General features: G+C 27.4%; 2 protein-coding genes across 3 annotated transcripts in view; both read right to left on the bottom strand.

The window, feature by feature from the left end:
- Window positions 1-5567: 5567 nt before the first annotated feature.
- LOC100204788 (putative uncharacterized protein DDB_G0285119) lies at window positions 5568-9276 on the bottom strand. 2 transcript variants are annotated; one of them, XM_065788968.1, is made up of 3 exons: window positions 9147-9276; window positions 6145-7797; window positions 5568-6006 (listed from the first exon to the last, which is right to left on the bottom strand). In XM_065788968.1, the coding sequence occupies exons 2-3, from the start codon at window positions 7780-7782 to the stop codon at window positions 5887-5889; spliced, it is 1758 nt and encodes a 585-aa protein (XP_065645040.1). In that variant the 5' UTR covers window positions 7783-7797; window positions 9147-9276; the 3' UTR covers window positions 5568-5886. The 2 variants fall into 2 exon arrangements, with proteins under 2 accessions (XP_065645040.1, XP_065645041.1); XM_065788969.1 differs by lacking the exon at window positions 9147-9276 and adding an exon at window positions 7877-7894.
- A 301-nt stretch (window positions 9277-9577) lies between these two features.
- LOC100201169 (coiled-coil domain-containing protein 77) overlaps window positions 9578-19567 on the bottom strand; it is a 28082-nt gene continuing 18092 nt past the window's right edge. The window contains exons 6-7 of the mRNA XM_065788970.1: window positions 12294-12515; window positions 9578-9860 (exon numbers count right to left, since the gene is read on the bottom strand). Coding sequence (XP_065645042.1) covers window positions 9714-9860; window positions 12294-12515 — 369 coding nt within the window. The 3' untranslated portion in view covers window positions 9578-9713. The remainder of the gene's footprint in view (window positions 9861-12293; window positions 12516-19567) is intronic.

The following is a 19567-nucleotide window of genomic DNA, read 5'->3' as shown; positions in this document are numbered from 1 at the left end:
ATATATATATATATATATATATATATATATATATATATATATATATATATATATATATATATATATATATATATATATATATATATATATATATATATATACGTATATATGTATGTGTATTTGTGCGTATTATTTGTATGTGTATATATATATATTGATGTGTAAGTATATTTATTTACATGTTTGTATGTTTAAATATGTATAAATAATTACATTTGTATTTATGTGTGAATATTTGTCTATGAATTATTAAAGGATTATTTATTATTTAAAATCTGTTTAGGCGGTTCTCGATGACAAGATCTTATGATCTTCTGCGAGTATCCGCGTTCTTGTTATAACGTTAACAAAATTGTAATTCTGACTATACGTATTTTATTCATTCTTATATTGTAAACCTTATTTTGAATAAATAAAAAGAACAAAAAAAAAAAAAAAAAAAAAAAAAATTAAATTTTAAACAAGACAGTGGTAAAAAGCGCTATTTTGTTCGCAACTATAAAAAAATGTAAAAAATTTCGACTCTTCGTTAAAGTTGTATATAAAAAAAAAAATGGAGTTGAATCGGCATATAATTTTATCAGTTCGAATAGAGGATATAGTTCTGTATTTGAATCTTTTTTTTTTATCTTTTTCTTAGTCATATCCGTTCAGTTTTTATTTGATAATTTCGATCAGTGTGCGGAATGGTATGGTGTGTGGATTGACCCGGTTTTACTCAATATGTACCAATTTGTAAATTTTTTTTTATTTTCAAGACTTTTTTCTTGATTGTAAACTTTATAATTTTTCTCAAACTTATTAATTTTTTTTTCCTTCTAAACATTTTTGCTTCACTCATTTATATAATATTTTTCTCTATTTCACGAAGGTCACGAATAATATTTCACGAAGGTCACGAATAATATTTCACGAAGGTCACGAATAATATTTCACGAAGGTCACGAATAATATTTCACGAAGGTCACGAATAATATTTCACGAAGGTCACGAATAATTTTGCAAAATGTGTGCATATTGAAGAAATAAAAGTAAATTAAAAAATAAAAATAGCGTTTTATATTGGCTGTAAAACGCAAAGTGAGCATAGAATGTCGTTTAAAAACAATTTAATCCATTTTGCCCTGAAAAATCCTGTCCAGGAAAATTATTTCTAAACTGTGGAATATTTTGTTTTGGGAAAAGAGGTAATCCTTAACAATAAATCTAAAATGCAATTCATCCACAGAGAATCTAATCTTAGGCACGGCCAAGATGTGAGCAACATAAGCAGATTCTTCCTTGTAGTAAGTGTTGTCCAAAAATGATGTAGGGTGTCCCGGGTTTTGATTGCGTTTTAGGTTTAGTTTATTTTGGATTTACAGTTTTCTTTAGTTTCCTTCCTTTATTTACTATAAACCAAACACATTCACATTTCTTACAATTGCTAATCTTTGGGTTTGTATATATAAAAAATGCAGTTCTATTCTAATTACATGGTTTGTTAAAAGAGCATTACGATTTCCAAGATTTTCTTCACAGATTCGACATAATTTTCTTAGTTTTGTTATATGAGACTCAGTCATTTTGATATTTATTTATAGCCCAATAACAGGATATAATGTACACTGCTTTTAATATTTAAAAAGTTACCCAAGTCTAATTTTTTTTTTAATATGAAGATAAACTCTTCTAGTTTAAAAATATATTAAGTTTTAAAGTCTAAAAATTTAAATAAGTGCTAAATTATCTAGTTTTAGTTGTATACATAGCCATAAAATCAAGTCTGAGTTTCCCGCGTATTTAGAGATACTAAAATTTAAAAAAATTCAATGTTGTGAAAAATACATTTTCCATGGCAATATTTAAATCAATTTAAATAATGGGATATCAATTATACATCTTTATAGCGAAGCTATAAGCTACTTGTTTAGGATATGGTTTAAAAAAATTGCTAAATAAAAGCGAAATGATTCGGTGAATGTTAAAAGGGCGGAAGTCACATATTTCACAAAATTGACTTTTTTGCAAATTTGTATATTTAAAGAATAACTCCATCATTTTGTGTTAAAAAGGTGTCTGTCAAAAGTTTTCTCTAGCCTGTACAGCGTCTAAAAGTTATGGTTTTTTATTAAAAGGGCCGAAGTCCGGACTTCAGCCCTTTTAACAAAAAACAAGAAACTTTGCGCTAAAGGCAGCGGACCAAACGCAACCTCATTTTGCTGTTTTGATTGTATAACAGCGTGGTAAATAAAGTTGATTTATTACGTTTGATCATTTTAATAGTGATTTAAATTGGTTAACTGGTTTTTTTTAAATGGGTGATAGTGGTAGTGAGTCTGATCATACATTATGAAAAAAAGATAAGAAACCCAGATGATTATGAAAAGAAACAAGATTAAGAAATCTTGGCTTACTGGTGTGGTATATGAAAACCACAGGGGAAAAAAAGCTAATGCAAGGTCTATCGGAGATACATGCAAGTAAATGTTCTTAATTTAATAATAGTTCTAAGTCAAATTGTAATAGTTTGTCTAAAATTTGGTCAGATTTAGGCTCTGTATTTTATAGTTGGCCCATAGAACTAGGTTGTTAATTGCCTGTTGAGGTTATAAATATTTGTAGGCCAAAGACAATAGAATGACATTTTTAGGGTAGTCTACAATCACATATTGTATTTTAACTTAAACTCTATTTTGTTTCCTAGACTCGGCTACCAATAATTTTTTTTTATAAAGTCAAATTACAACATAGTGGTTTTTTTCAGTTGTTTATACAGTGTTTTGAATCTATTTGCAAAGACAACCTCGATGATGCATTTATAAACTTCTGCAGCCAGTTCAATACAGAAGATGAGCAGTATTTATTTTTACGCGGCTTTATTGATGTTACGGATATTGTGAGGAAGAGACCTGGTTCAAGAGATAGCAAGGGAAAAAGTCGTGATGCCAATGAAGATACCATACGAAAAAGAGTACAGGTATGTGTTGTGGCATTTTTATCAATATTTTCTGTGTCAGAAAAAAGGTATACGCTCACATAGACTCCTTTCCAAAAAAATGATCCACTATAGCGGAAAGGAAAGGTATTTTTTGAGTGAAGATTTGAACTTGAAATTAATGTATGAACTATTCATGGAAAAAAATGAAGTGGTTAAATTCAGTTACAATTCCTATTATAATACTACAATGAGCACTTTCATTTACGTTTCCGGGCAACATCAAGTAGACACCTGTTGCATATGCGAAAAGTTGAACCTGAAGATAAATCACCTTCACCTTAATAAAGTTGCTAAGCAAACAGCAGTAACTGAGTTGGCAGTACATAACAGACGCGCAAATTTTACCAAGCCATAAAACAAGATGTAATGGGCAAAATAAAAATCATTGCTTTTCAAAACTTTTTATGGCGCTCACTGACAATAAGTGGAATAAAAAGGCCAATAAATTTTTCCCAATCAGAGGGCACTGCTTTTTGCCCTGTGACCGTGAATTTTCGGTTATAAAAGGTGAGTTAAGAAGGCATGAATGAGTGTACAGCGTTCAAGAAATAAAAAAAAATTATATTAAAATGTAGTAATCAAAGATAGATTTTAGTGGTTGACGTGGAGAGTTCATCTCTACTTTACGATGTTAAAAGTTGGTGGCCAGTTCACTATAAAAGAAACGTTATTTCAATTAAAACAATGGGTAAACCCAGAAACCAACAAACTCAGTATGCAATAAACAAGTTTCACAATTTTCAATACGATTGTGACAACATAAGTTAATGTAAAACCAGTGAAATTAACAATGGTATTGTCAAACATACTTTTATGATGAGAAAAAATATTCAAAACAAACTGAACCTGCCAGAACAGCTTCTTTACCCAAACGGAAAGGTTCCAATAAAATCTGTTAAATTGAATGATTTAAGAAATTTTATTAAGTATATCCCACTTAACCATATTGACTACTGTGGCAATATGGCCTAAAATATATAATAGGCAATGGCCTAAAACAGAAAGCAACGATGGAGAAGCAGAAGATGTTGGGGGAAAATGATAAAGCATAGCTGAAAAAATTTCTGTAATTGACCTTTTTTTCTTTATAATTTTTGTTAAAATGTATAAACAATTCATAAATATACATATTGTGAAGATTTATTGCAGTTCGTGATATTATTTTCTATAGCCCAAAATTAAAATCATAATAAAATAAGCAGTAATTATTTGTTGAATGTTAAAAGGGCTGAATTAAGTGTTAATTGGTTTGTAGGTTCTTTGAAAATAAATATGTGTTTGCTTTTAAGATGAAAAATATTATCCCCTTCAATAAAACAATTGTTAAACCATTAATAAAAATTTAATGAGGAAGTAGTGTTGTTTCTTTTAGTTTCCCGAAAGTTTACATTGTTGGACTTCCGCCCATTTAACATTATCGATTCAAATAACGATATCTTTTTTTAATAAAACTTGCGCATGCGCATTATAAAATTTGGTTTCGCGTATATCTTCAAACAACACCATTTTTAGTGGTTTAACATTGAACAAACGCGTTTGATCAATATTAAACCACCAAAAATGGTGTTGTTTGAAGATATACAAAGTAGGTATGAGGTATCATTCGAATATATGTTTAAAAGAGTTCTAATACCTCTCCACGTAGCTCTCAAACAATTGCTATTAGTAGTAAAGTTGTTAGAAAAATGGTTCTTTATCCTTCTTCGAATAAGTGTTACAAGTAAAAAGTAAGATTAAAATTTATCTTCTATATTGTACTTCGCAAAATTTATTATTTTAAAGTCAATTGCTGGACATATTTTTTCTAAAAAAATTTTGGAAAAGTGAGTATAGATATATATTTCTACTGATACGCCACTTACTAAGTAAACAATTTATAAAAAAAATCAATTGTTAATTGAAAGTTTTCTTAAAGAAAAAAAAAAGCAAGAACAAAAAAAAGTTGAAAATAATTTAGATTCGATTTTGATTTTTTCCAGTTTTGTAGAAATTTTTAATTTTTTTTTAATGGACATAATGAAAGCCCTTATTTCAACGTTTTTATACTCCCAAAGTGCCTACCAAAAAAATTAAAATATAAATTTTGAATCGGTTTTATGATCAGACTGAGAAAAAAAGCTGTCGTGTGTATCTTTAATGATATTAGGATTATCATATAAAACCCTCAGATAACGTAAGAACAATGCAAATAACATTGACATTTTTAAGTCATGCCAGTTTTGTTTATATTAGTATGAATATTGACCCGTATATATTGGATGTTTAGGAATGCAAGTAATCATTACATGACGTAATCATCCAAATTAAAGACTTGACATGAGGCCTAGATCAAACTTATCACCAGACTTCTTTTTGACGGGTCTTATTCCATGGGTATGACCCATCCATACCTTGATATTCAGTTTTGTCATTAAATTTTATTGATTTTATTATAATAATCACTTTAAGAAAACGAACTAAAAATTGTTGTGGTAAAAAGTGAAATAATTGCTAACATCGCTTTTTTCCGCTACCCTCAGTTGTCGCTCTTCCCGACATTCCCCACATACAAACACAACGTTGCCGTATATGTAAACATATGAAAGCGTTTCTTTGAAATCTAATTTCTTAAAATGTTACAATTATTCGTTATTTTTTTAAATAAGTATTGTAAATATAAATACATTTAAAAATTAAAAAAGTTTTTTTTTTAAAGCAATTTAAGCAATTCGCTCAAATCTCAAAACTTTGCAAATGTGACAACTTATATTTTCGCATATATGACCACTTATATCTTCGCATATATGACCACTTATATCTTCTGCAACCATTCATTACAGCAACAGTATACAAAATCGAATTATCCATAAAGATTCTCTGTATATCTTATATTTGCCACAATAAACATGATTTTAATAAGTTCATTTTTATATTCTTATATTTGCCAATTTTTTTTCAAAGTCAGCTCTCATTTTTTCGAGTGCCTTTTGTTTTTCATATACAAGATTTTCATTCGTGTTAGCTTCATACATTCCGACTTGATTGATCTTTAGAAAAAAAAAAGTTAAGTTTGCTCTGATAATGAAATATAAATTTATTATCCGATTATTAAAATATTTATTTTAAAAATTTAAAAATTATGTGACTAACACTTTAACGCGAATTTTGAAATTAAAATCACTCACCTGAGTATCATCGCTGTTATAACCACTAGAATTAGAAACAACTTGGCTACTTGGGGAATACACTTTACCGTTTTGTAACACGCTTTTGTCGTGCAATGATTTTTCTGGTGGAGATTGGTATAATGAAGTATTTAAATAAACGGACGCACTTGGATAATTATTCAATAAAGCAACCGACGGATTACTGACACTATGCAGATTTTCAAAGTATTTTTTTGCGTTGGGAGAGTCTTTATACAATGACCCATCAGCTGCCTTCGGAGTTTTACTTTTTCCATACAGAGATGCTGGCTTAGAAGTTCCTGGATAAAGCAAAGAAGGACTTGTGTTGTAAGAATTTGTGTCTTTACTTGATTGAATCGAGTCAAGATAATTATTTACATCAAGATAATGATTTTTGTCATCTTGTCCGTCATTTAAATAAATTCCGTTTGTTGACGGTCTGATTGGTCGAACTTTTCGGTTAGTTTGCTGTTTTTTGTAATCCAGCTGTTTCATTGCAAGATCAGCGTACGAACCATTAGACAATTGGATTGGGCTCTTAGGTTGAGAAACTCCGTTGGGTTGAAGCTTTTTTATTTTTCTTTTGTTAATATTGTTTTTGTTATTATATAAGTATTCCTGCGCTTTATGGGAAGGATAAATGTTTTTGTTAACTTCTTCGCTATCTTCTGTATAACTTCCTGAGTTTTCTGATTCTGATGGTTGACTGCTCGACTTTTGTGATTGGCTATCCCTGCTTGCATTAGTTCTAATTTCTTCTAAAGAAGCGCCATATTTCATTTGGTATGGGGGATTTGGAATAGAACTCGGTGTTTTTATCTCAGCTTCATGTTTTTGAAAATTAGAGGGAGCTTGGTATTCATCAATGTTTTTTTTTTCAAATTGCTCTGAATTGTACGCATCTTGTACAGATTTTGGTAACGGTTTAAAATTAAACGTGTCTTGCCTGTTAATGGATTTTTCGTATGATTTGAAGGGAATTGCAGAAGCAAAACGGTTAGTGGTCAAATTTCTTATACGGTTATAGTTTTGCTCGTTATTTAATTGATTGTAATTTAACTGCATTTGTCGTTGATACTCTTCCAAGGCAGAAAACTTTCCACTTGGACTAGGTTTTAGCTGACTTGCCACATCGTCCATTTTTTTCTTCAACTCACTGAGACGGTTATTAATATCAAGATTTGTCCCATTTGGGGCGCTATTTGTAACTCTTCCATTAGTCAAAGTGTAACTGTCAAACATCTTATTTGCGCCATCTCCAGATAAATTAACAGCTGATGCTTCCATTGTTTTTATATTTTGTGACTCAGAATTGGTTTCAGTTGGTAAATTTTTTGTTATATCGGCCTTAGTTAAACTAACATCCGATTTTGATAAATGAATAGGAGGAAGAAAAGAATTATTTCCCAAAGTTGAGTCAGCGGTTTGTTCGAAAATTTCAAATTTTCCTGTAATTGAGTTTCTTCTAATTTCAGATTTTGAATCAGGTACTGCGTCTTTTGAAGATACTTTAGTTAAATCTGGCATTGAGCGCGAGTAGACGCTATTGAACACATGGTTAGTTCTTGATAACGAGTGTTTTATTTTTTCATCTAATGAACTATTACCATATAAGTAAGCACTTGACGTTAGCATTTGAAAGTTTTTATCCTAAAAAAACAAATTCATTTAAATGTCGCGACAAATGTTATCAAATTTTCATAAAAATATTTTTGTTACGTATTTTTACCTACTTTCCTAAAAACTCGTCGTCGAAATTTTAGTTAAAAATTTAAATCTTCGAAAGAAAATTAAATTCATAATTAATATTCATTAAAACATTGCCTTAGCAACATAAATCTTGAGTTAGCAATATGAATTCTTTTTCTTTTTTTGAAACAATGAGAAAAGTTTTTCAATGGACATTAATCAATAATTAGATGTTTTAACAAACTTTAAAAATATAATCAATTGCAAGGTAACTTGCAATATCATATTTAAAACATAATCAACTGCAAGGTAACTTACAGTATTATGGACCTTTTTATTAACTTAAAACGCATGCACCTTACGTAGATTAGACAAAATTACACAAAAGGCAGCGCTTCTGGTCATCGTTTTTTTCTTTCTATTCTTATCACAAAAACTAATCGTCATCATTCAACCGGATGTCATTGCAACAATATTAAAACATTACTAAAAATAAAAAAAGATTGGCGGCATTTTTCGAGTCATCAAGAGGTAAGATGGTTTTAGTAAATATTTCCAGCATACTAACTAAGGCGACATAGTAAAACGAATGATTGCGTTGTGATACTATGATCACTTTGAAATTGTGTCAAGTTAAAATTTTTCACTTTCTTCTTCTTAATTAAGAAAATGCTTTAAGCGCAACTCGACAAACTATAAACATTTTAAACACAGTTTTAACTAATCATTAACATTTTAAGCATTATTACAACAAACCATAAACATTTTAAATTGAACCTCATCAAACTTTTCTAAATTTTTTTTTTTTATAACAAACCACAAACATTTTAAGTTGAACTTCATTCTCTGTCATCTAATAAATTATTTTAAACAAAGTAATGAAAGGAGAAGTTTTTAGTAGAAAATTATCATGTTTGTAAGACGTCAAATAATAAACTATTTGTACGTCGTCAAACAAGACGTCAAACAATAAACTATTTGTAAGAAAATTAGTGTCTGGAAAAATTTTTAATAGAAAACTGCCATACTTTTACAAAGTGGAAAAAATTTTTTTTTTTTTTTAAAGATTTCGAAGAAAACACAATTTTAAGATCTCGAAGAAAATTAGCTAATTAGTACAACCGCATTTCAGACTCGAAAAATGTCTGAAGTGATTTGATCGTACGTGAACCAAAGAATCATTAAGCGATGGAATTACCAACATTGTATATAGACAATGTTTGATTAAAAACTATTTTTGTTTAAAAAACTTCTTAATAAAAACCTAAATTTATGAAAGCAGCAAAAAAAATAAAAAAATATCTACTTACAATGTTTCTGTTGTTTTTTCGAAAAAATCCAAATGATTCTGTCTAACATCCCTGTTTTTTATATATCACTGTTACCACTATACAAATACAAATCATAACTGTGCAAGCATTTAGTCACTATAGTTACTATACAGGTTGCCACATACATTATAAAAAACAATCTTTAAAGTCATTAATAATACATTTTGGTAAAATTATTTTTACAACATGTTTAAAAATTAATATGAACACAGTTAAACTTTATTAACTCGAACCGTTACTCATGAATTGCATAGTTTAAACACAACATAACTCGAATAAGGGATATTTTAAACACTGCATATTCCAAATAATGCATATTTGGAACATTCCATAACAACAAAACAATGCCTAAGTTTGAACACCCCAAAACGTTGTCATGCTGTTTATTTTTTCAGTAAAAAAGAAAAAAAAAAATTCAGCATTATATTTCTTTGGAGTTTAAAAAAATACATAGATCGCATTTTGGAAAATAAATAGTCAATAAATATAAGAAATTAATAAAACATTTACAAGCACTTTGAAATAACTTAAAACATTTGATTCAGATTAAAGGTTCTTTAGTTCTCTTTCCAGACCATAAACATGTGACTTTAAGTTGTGCAATTCGCCTGCAATTTTTTTGGCTCGATGGGCAGTTGAGTGAACGTTTTTTAAAATTTCAAAATCGAATTGATCGCCAATATTTACAGTAACCTAAACAAAGCGTATAGTTGTTCAAAAAAATTGCTAATTCAAAGAAGGTTCAAGTTTTAGAGAATAAGATAAATCCAAAGATAAATAAAGAAATCCAGATCCGAAAAAAGCCAAAGATGATTTTGATGATTGAGATGATTTTGAATTTAGAATTTGTAAAAAACTAAAGAGATCGAGTCACTAAAAAATCGCAATTCAATCAGTTACCGATAAGCGTGTTCATATACCAGTTTTATATCAATGTTTTTTTTTTTGGTTATTGTTAGCGCTTTAGTAAGTATTGATAGCCACTACATATTTATTAAAGTAAATTTTATTTTTTTATATATACTTATTTAAGCCTAATAATAATGTAGAATAAAATTTTAAATGGAGACTTTCATATTTTAATTAGACGATGTTTTGACTAACTTTAACATTCAGATATTACCAAAATTTATAAAAAGTCGTTATTATGTGTATTTTACACTCCTCATTAATCAATTGATGCGAACTAAACAGAAGATCATTCTTTGTTTTATGTATTGGTAACAAGTCCTTATGCAGAGATCTACCTTCCCCGCCTATTGTATGCAAGCTACTAACTTGGCTATTATATGCACGCTACTAACTTAGCCACTTATTATCCAGTCTTCTTACTACAATTAGCAAGGTCTTTGATCTTGATTTAACAAACTTCTAATATCAAACCTTGATTTTAAAACCTTTTGACAGATCATTCTATTGCTGCTAACATTCTTTTTCGTCTTCTAATGGTTTGTTAACTGCAACAACAGAAAGGATTTTTAATACATTAAATGAATGAAGTGAGGTAAATGAAGTGAGGTAAATGAAGTGAGGTAAATGAAGTGAGGTAAATGAAGTAAAAGACTTTTCAATAAAGTCTGTGTTAGTCCTTTTAATAACTTCTCTTCTTTTACAGTCTTAAAGTTTTCAAGATTATAAAAATATTTATAAAACTTTTATAATATTATGATATTATAAAAGTTTTCAAGATTATAAAAATACTTGTTTCTAAACTATATTGATGATCTTTCTGAAAACCTCTGAAGAGACCTAGGATCCTAAATTTGAAAAGACATTTGAAGTTCCTAATAATACAACCCTATATACTTGAGTCTTATAAAAAATCATTTCTTCAATGCTTAGAGCAGGAAGCTAATCTTAACCACAAACTCTCCTGTGATAGTTTGGGGCTCGCATAGGCAGGTGATTTTAACCCTCCAAAAGCTTAGTGCTAATTATTATCCAAGTAATGTTGATATTTCAACATTATTATAATTGATGTATAAAAACAATCTTACTGAGTGTTCTACTTGATGTTTTTTCGGACTATCTTTCATTACTAAACTTTCATGAAAGCTGTATATCATCATCATCATCATCATCATCATCATCATCATCATCATCATCATCATCATCATCATTATCATCATCATCATCATCATCATCATCATCATCATCATCATCATCATCATCATCATCATCATCATCATCATCATCATCATCATCCTTATATCATCATCATCATCATCCTTATATCATCATCATCATCATCCTTATCATCATCATCATCATCATCATCATCATCATCATCATCATCATCATCATCATCATCATCATCATCATCATCATCATCATCATCATCATCATCTATTTTCTTTTATTTATTTTAGACTTTAGAGTATTAAACAATACAACCCTGAGTTTGTTTCTCTGCAAAACTATTCACCAGTCAAGATTCATTTTCAACGATCTTGAACAACAGAATTAAATGGCCATAACAACTAATTTCCTTATCACTTTTTGAAACTGTTCAGGCCTGCAATAAGAATGAAATCTGTTGAAGCATACAATGTGAAAATTTGATTAGCATTAAAAATAAAAAACAATGCCCCTAATTACTGGTCAACCTTATTGATCTCTTTTCCTCTAAAGTTTTGGAACCAACCATTCCAGATAAAATTACAAATTATTAATACAAAAAACAGTACATCAAATGAAAATCAACATGGGTTTAGAAAAAAGCTGAACAACTAATATCTTGAAAATTCTTGATATCCATAGCAGATGCTCTAAAAAATGGCTTCTTACTAGATATAGTATACTTAGACTTATACTTATCATATGACACGTTGCCTGTTCTTTTCTAGAAGATTTTTTCTTTCTCATCTCTCAACTCTCATGTTTTCCTGAGTCATACAACCTACAACTATTCAAGTCTTCTGTAAACCGTTTCCTAGCTAAACTCTTTTTTTTAGTAACCCCCAAATTAATAGTGGTTGTTTGCAGCCTGTTGGAGGAAAATTAGATTTAAAAAAAAAACGATTCAAATATGAAATAAAAAATAAAGATTATTCAAATATGAACTGTAAATAATAAATTTAAACAACACTATAACAAGCAATGAAGTAATCAAAATAAAAGAATTACCTTGAATAGTTGTTTTTCAACATCTTTTAATCTTTGTCTCATTATTTTTATATCATTTTTAAAACCTTCAACTTCTAATCCTCTTCTTTTTTCTAGAGCTTCATACCTTTGATTCATGAGTTGCAACCGCTGTGTTAACTTTTCTACTTTTATTTTAAAAGAGTCTTTACCATTATCATTCTCTTCTTTTATACGAGCCAACTCATCTTCCAAACCAATTACCTTAATTTTGAATAAGAGATACGTATATATATTTATTCAAGCATACAAATGCATGTAACAATTTCAAGTATGTATAAGTATGTTATTACTCATTAAATTGGAATAATTTAACATATGCATATATAATAATTCCATTTTAAAATTTTGATATAATGGCATAATGGACCTCCATTTAACTATGATTTTTTAATTCTTAAAATCTTATTCTTTTACGAATAACAATAATCATGTCAAATTTATAACAACACTTTGAACAAATATTCAAATTTTTAAAAATAAAATTAACTTTAAAGTTTTTTTTTTAATTAATTTAAAATTAATTGTACTATATTTTTACATTTTTTCTTTTCTTCAAATCTACTAATAATTGGTGCAATCAATGTTCCATGTTCAACATCGCATACATCATTTATGAGTAGTTTCAAGGCTTTTCTAAACGCTTTTATTAAAATTCACACAGACTTTCAAGCAACATCTTCAAGTAAATTTGAGCTGATAAATTTTTCATAGCTTTTAAGGAGAATTGATGTTGTTCTTTGTTTAATTTAATTTCATGTTTAATTGTAGTAGTTTTAATAAACAAATGTTTTTTTTTGGTTGTTTTACTATTTTCAGATTCTTAAGAACTAAGTGACTAACCAGTTTTATTCTATTTTTGAGAGCAACTGGAAAGTCCTTTTTAGTCAATTTGCTTTATTGTTATTTTTTTTAATTGGAAGGGTTAATTAGAATAAAATTTTTTAGACAGTTGAACTGGTACTGATTCGAGTAAGTTTGCTATTAAGTTTTATTTTATATTAAATTTTTTTTATGTATTTAACATTAAAAACTAAATAAAATAAGACTGTTATTTCTTGACATGTAAGTTTATGTATATATAAATGTGCATATATTCCAGTATATTTTATATTTCTATGTATCTATATGTATATTTTCTTTTAGAAAAAATAATATGGAATAGAAAATATAAATTATTTTTAAAGGTATGGGAATACATATATATATATATATATATATATATATATATATATATATATATATATATATATATATATATATATATATATATGTATTCCCATACCATACCCATATGTATTCCCATACCATATATATATATATATATATATATATATATATATATATATATATATATATATATATATATATATATATATATATATATATATATATATTACAAATTGTTGAATTTGCTTTAAAATTTTAACTTTTTTACTACTTTAGAATAAAATATGTGCAAAAAAAATTTTCTACAAAAACTAAAGATGCCATGGAATTATCCATTGAAACACACTTAAAGATACACTAAGACAATCAAGCAGTTTAGCAGGTGTAGTTAATAAAAAATTTCCTTGCTACATAATCTCAAACAATGATTTTATTTATTATGATTAAGGTAACTTAATAGATGGATACTTAAACATGTTGTTTGTGGATACAGTGATAGTGTTACCAATAGTGTTATTATATTTTAGGCAATGTTTTAAACAGCAAGATTGCATCTACAATGGAACTTGGTCATGATTAAATAAAATACATTTTTAACTACAAAGTTGCACCTTACTTCAATGAACTTTTAAAAGTACAAGCCTGTGTTTCAGATCGGCTGGCTGTTTGTTGTGATGAAAGTTCAAAAAAAGTTGTTGAAGAATCTAAATAGCTTTCCAAAAACCTACATAAAAATACATACAAATATAAAATCAATGGTCCAATGTTGCCTTTTCTGTGCAAGGAACTAAATTTTTATTTTGCAGTTTTTAAAATCTATATAAATAGTGCAACTGAAGAAGAACTTCAAAATTTATTACTTAAAGATAAAGTTAAATCTGCAAATGTTAAATAGTTTAAAAAGGAAGCTGCAAATATGTTAATTGTTATATCAGAAAAAATCACTAAAAAGGTCCAATACATTGATGCGTGGCAACATTACATTGTTGCGAGGTAAGAAATGCAAATGTGTTTGATCCAATTTCAATATCCTTTGTACCACTTATAAAGAATATTGAACTTAGAAACTTTAATAAAAAAAGATCGATGATATCAAGAAAAATGGTAGTAGACCATATGCAAACAGGTACCTTCAACAAGTTTATAAAGTTTGTAAAAGGTTTATGCCAAAGATATCAGTTAGACCTTAATCAAGAGAAAAAGAATGCTTAGAAAAAAGAACCCAATCATTAGTTAGAAATTTTAACCAGAAAAATCAGTGATGATGTAAAGAAAAAAAAATTTATCACAAAATTCTTGCAAAAATTTAGGTATTGAGTTTATTAATACCATAAAAGAGGAAGAAGAAAAAATTATATAAGATTAATAATTAAAGGTATGTTTGAAAAGGAAGAGCGAAGAAAAACGTGTTCAAAATAAAATTTTGGAAAAAGCATTCCAAATTTAGAAAGAGAAAAGAAAGAAAATGTGAAACAAATTTCGTTTTTTTAAAGATATTTTATTGTTGCTATTTTTTAAAAAACAATTTTCAAGTTAAAAAGTTAATTTTTTTTTTCACTTTTTAAAAAACAATTTTCAAGTTAAAAAGTTAAATAATTTTTTCACTTTTTATTTGATCTTCATAAAGTAGGAAAAAGATTCTTAATATTAAATACTTTTGTATGTGAAAAGCTTTTTTTTTTTGTAATGTGAAAATACTTTGTCATAAAAAAGCCTTTTATTAAATTAATTGTTTTAAAGTGTAAACAAATAAAAGCCTTTAATCAAATAACATATATATGTCATATACGCTCTTTTATTGTATATGCGAGTGTCAATACATGTCAATGTAAGTATTTTTTTCCATTTCGAGTGTCAATGAAAGTCAAAATTTTCTTTCTTTATGAAAACTACTTATTATTACTATAAAAATTTAACGAGTCAGGGGGGGGGGAAATAGGTAATTATTTTGAATGAGTCAGGGGTAAAAGGTTGGTTTACAAAAAAAAGTCAGGAATTTTACAAATGTTTTTGGTTAAGTCAGGAAAATATTTCATTAAGAACCTTGTATAAACCCTAAACTTAAATATACAGTTATCTATATAAACTTATATAAAAATATGGATTTAAACAAATCTTAACTTAAAATATAACCTAAAATTAGAAAAGATCACAATTCCAAAGATTCTTTTATGCTTATTTATTACTTCAGTTGTAACAGTAGTAATATTACTGGTAATATGTTTAATGATAATAGTGAAATTGAAATGGATAATATTAGGCAAGATTGAGCTAGGCAAGATAAAACTATTTATCTTCCAAATATAAAAAATGCTTCTAGGCGAGTAGAAAATAATTTGAACTCAAATGAGGACAATTTAGTTATGTGAATTGAAAATAATCATTGAAAAAATGAAAGAGATTGGCCCTAGGTGGGATGAAATTAATCATCCATGAAATATGTAACATGCTGTTAAAAAAAAGGGTGCATTGTATAGCAAGAAGTAACACTATTCCTGATTATAATTTTTTAGGAGAAATGAACCAGATCAGTCGACATTCTGGCACTAAAAAACATCCTGATTAAAGACATTTTTTATGTTGTCGGGATGGAAAGGTAGTTTTGTCTCCACTTTCCATAAGCTTTACAAGATTTTTTTACAGGGAGTTAAATAGATTATAATTCTGATATGAATTTTTTAAAATATATTAGAAATTGTAATGCCTGATAATTTCATTCTTATGCTACATTTACAACTAATGTGGTTTAACCTTTGAATCATGGGCCGCCATGTTTTGAAATATGAGTTCATGTTGTTAATTGTGTGTGTAATCTTAGACACAAGTAAGATATTCCCATAATGTATTGTCAACTGTATATTTATGTGCATTATTTATTAACTTAAAGCAGGAAAAAAAATTATTCTTTTGAACAAGTAACTAAAACATATTGTGTTAAACTTTGAAACAGTCATAGCAAATGGTTCTTTCTTTAACTGACATGACCTATGTTAGTTGAAAATCATTCAAATTTAAGATTTTAGTTGGTAAATTATTTTATAACCTTTTCTCGATACTTTTAATGTTGATTTTACTGATTATTTAATACTTTCAATAGAAAAGCTCCTTTCTAAAACTGTTGATGTCCATTATTTCTGTAGTTGAGTTTTTGCAACTATAAATTAAATCTTGGAAAACTGCTCAAGGATCATGTAAAAATCAGAGAAATCAAGTATAAAGTTGGCAGACCCAGTATAAATGGTAGGTGTCGAACAGACCAACCATAACCCATATTATTGGTTGCTTACTGCTAGCATGTGTAACTTCTCTTAAAAAAATATTAAGGAATAAAATTTTTTTTTTGCTAGATGTATTCAAAAAACAGTGATAAAATAATTGAGATAAAATTAATTTTGTTTACTGGTAACATCACAAAATCAGTTTTTATGTTTAATTGTGTTACACCTCGCTGTATACCTCTCTCTCTTAAATGAGGGTTTATTAATTAAGGGAGCATTAATGAAACCCTCAATGTAACAACTGAGCTCTGACATTTTTAATACCACATTTGATTATAACCATGTATAAGAAATATTTTACAATTTGCTTGCTATTATATGATATAATTGTTCAAATTGTTTAACTAGAATCTTTCCTCAATTGTTCAAGTATTATAATGAAATCTGAACTGAATCCCTTCAAGTATTTTAATTGATAATTTAATCAAACACTACTAAGTTGTAAATTTAGCAACAACAAGTGCTGTTATTAGGTTGCTTTGTCTAGCCTTTTATAATTATTCTGGGGACATGTTATTATTATTTACATTTTATTTTTAATAATGTAGTCTTTAATAATGTCGTTAACTATAAACCAACCTTTGCTAAAAAGGAGCAGAAATTCAAAATTATTTACAGATAAATTTGTATTTTATTATATTTTATAAATAATATATCAGGTTATAGTGACATTAATGATTTAGTTACTAATAACCCGTATTAAAGATTTGCTTACTGCTAGTAAATATTGATGTACTAATGCCTTTCCAAAAATAAACAAAAAAATTTTATACTTAAAGTGAATATTTTTTCAAATCTTTCCTTTTATAAAAATATACCTTCTTTTTAAAATTCTGCGTAGGGCGATTAAAACTACTTTTTCTAAAAATTTCTCCTGTTACACCACTAAGTTTGTACTATATAATTGAAAACAGTATTTGAAAAACTTTTTATTAAATAATATTTTTAAGACCTATGAATATATAATGATTCATGAATGACCCATTAATATATAATGATTCCTAATATTATCTTAAAAAAATTTAAATACAAAAAAAAAAAAAAAAAAAAAAAAAAAAAAAATTTTATTTCATTTTGTATTATTTTGTTTTAGTTGTATTTCTTGTATATTTTATTTTGTATAAAAGTCAACCTGATACTCAAAAGAGGTGAAACTTTATAAAAGTTTCAAAACTAGTGATTATATTTAATAAAAACATGTCTGACGAAAGATTTTTAAAACCTGCTAAAAAGCAATAGTTTTTTCATGGTAAAGTAGCCGACTTAGACGAAACTCTTTTACATTAAAAATAAAACAAAACATGATAAATAGCAATATGGCTATGATAAAAAAACATTTACTGCATTATCAAATTTATTTAATTAAAAATAAAAGAATGTAAACTTGTTACCAATTGTAATCGATTTGAAATGTAACATAAATTAAAATTGTTGCTGGGGATTTGTAAACATGCAGATCAAATTGATCAAATGTATCAAGGTACATAGTCAGGGGCTTTTTAAACTCTTTTTGACAGCTCCAACACTCCGCCAGGGGGGTACGCAAACTATTTTCCCAAATTATTTTCCTAGAATAGTCCCTCATAGTACATCACTTAAAACATTTTAATGTTTAAAACCTTTTATTCATTGTTTATAAAGACTGGTTACCTATGGTTACCTATTAAAACTTGATGTACTAATGGTTCTTAAAATACTTTTCGTTTGGCAAAATTTGCAGTTACAAAAGATAATATTTTGCTTTCTTCACTTTTCAGGAGTGTTGGTCACAGTAGTTAAAAAACTAAACTTTAAAAAACTATTTTTTAATCGCAAATAGCTTCCATTTTTTTTTTTGGATTCAAAATAATGCACTTTACTAAAGTAAAAGGTACATACAAAGGTAAGTTTTTTTGTCTTTCAATACCCATTGTATTTTGACAGCACAGTTTTTTTGAATACTTTGTATTTTGAAAAGGATCGCCTATGATTGGCAAAACATTTTTTTCCACTCACCATCTGTTGAGCCAAAATATTGTTTATTAGGTACAATCTTAGAAGAAACAAAACATACATACCATACATATATACATACATACCATACATACACACATACCTACCTACCTACCTACCTACCTACCTACCTACCTACCTACCTACCTACCTACATACATACCTACCTACCTACCTACATACATACAAACATACATACCATACATATATACATACATACAACACATACCATATTTTTTGATAAACATTTTCCACTGATTGGGCTAGAGTTATTATGTTTACAATTTACAATTTTTGTAATTTTGTCATTCAGAATTTCTTTTTAGTTTAATAAAGCATTATTGTGACCCTTTATAATTCTTTCCACTTTTTTTGTGCAACTATAGCTAACTTTAATTATAAATTTCATGCAATTTATTAGAGGGTGGGAAGTGTTTATCAAACAATTTTAAAAACACTTTTTACGTTAGTAGAAACATTATTGTTAAATGAAAGGTTGAACCAAATTATGTTCTTTAAGAGCATATATGTAAATACATTTAAAGGGATTAAATACATTTTCAATCGAAAAGTTTTTGATTTAGCCTGTTATTAATTGAAATTGGGATTTATTTTAGAATGGTTTTAGTTAATATAACTATACATTTTTTCATCCATTTTTAGAAAAACTTATATGAAATTTCACATAGGTTAAATGTGACATCAAGAAAATTCAAAAAATTTAAATTTATGCTTTTTTAAATTTGAAAGCCAATGTTTTTAAAATTTTTTTAAATTTTTTTTCAATATTTATCTGGCTATGGATCAGATTTCTTA

The sequence above is a fragment of the Hydra vulgaris genome, chromosome 01 (assembly GCF_038396675.1).
Source record: "Hydra vulgaris chromosome 01, alternate assembly HydraT2T_AEP".
NCBI lineage: Eukaryota > Metazoa > Cnidaria > Hydrozoa > Anthoathecata > Hydridae > Hydra > Hydra vulgaris.
The sequence above is the reverse complement of the archived record's forward strand: the minus strand, read 5'-3'. Positions and strand labels throughout refer to the sequence as shown.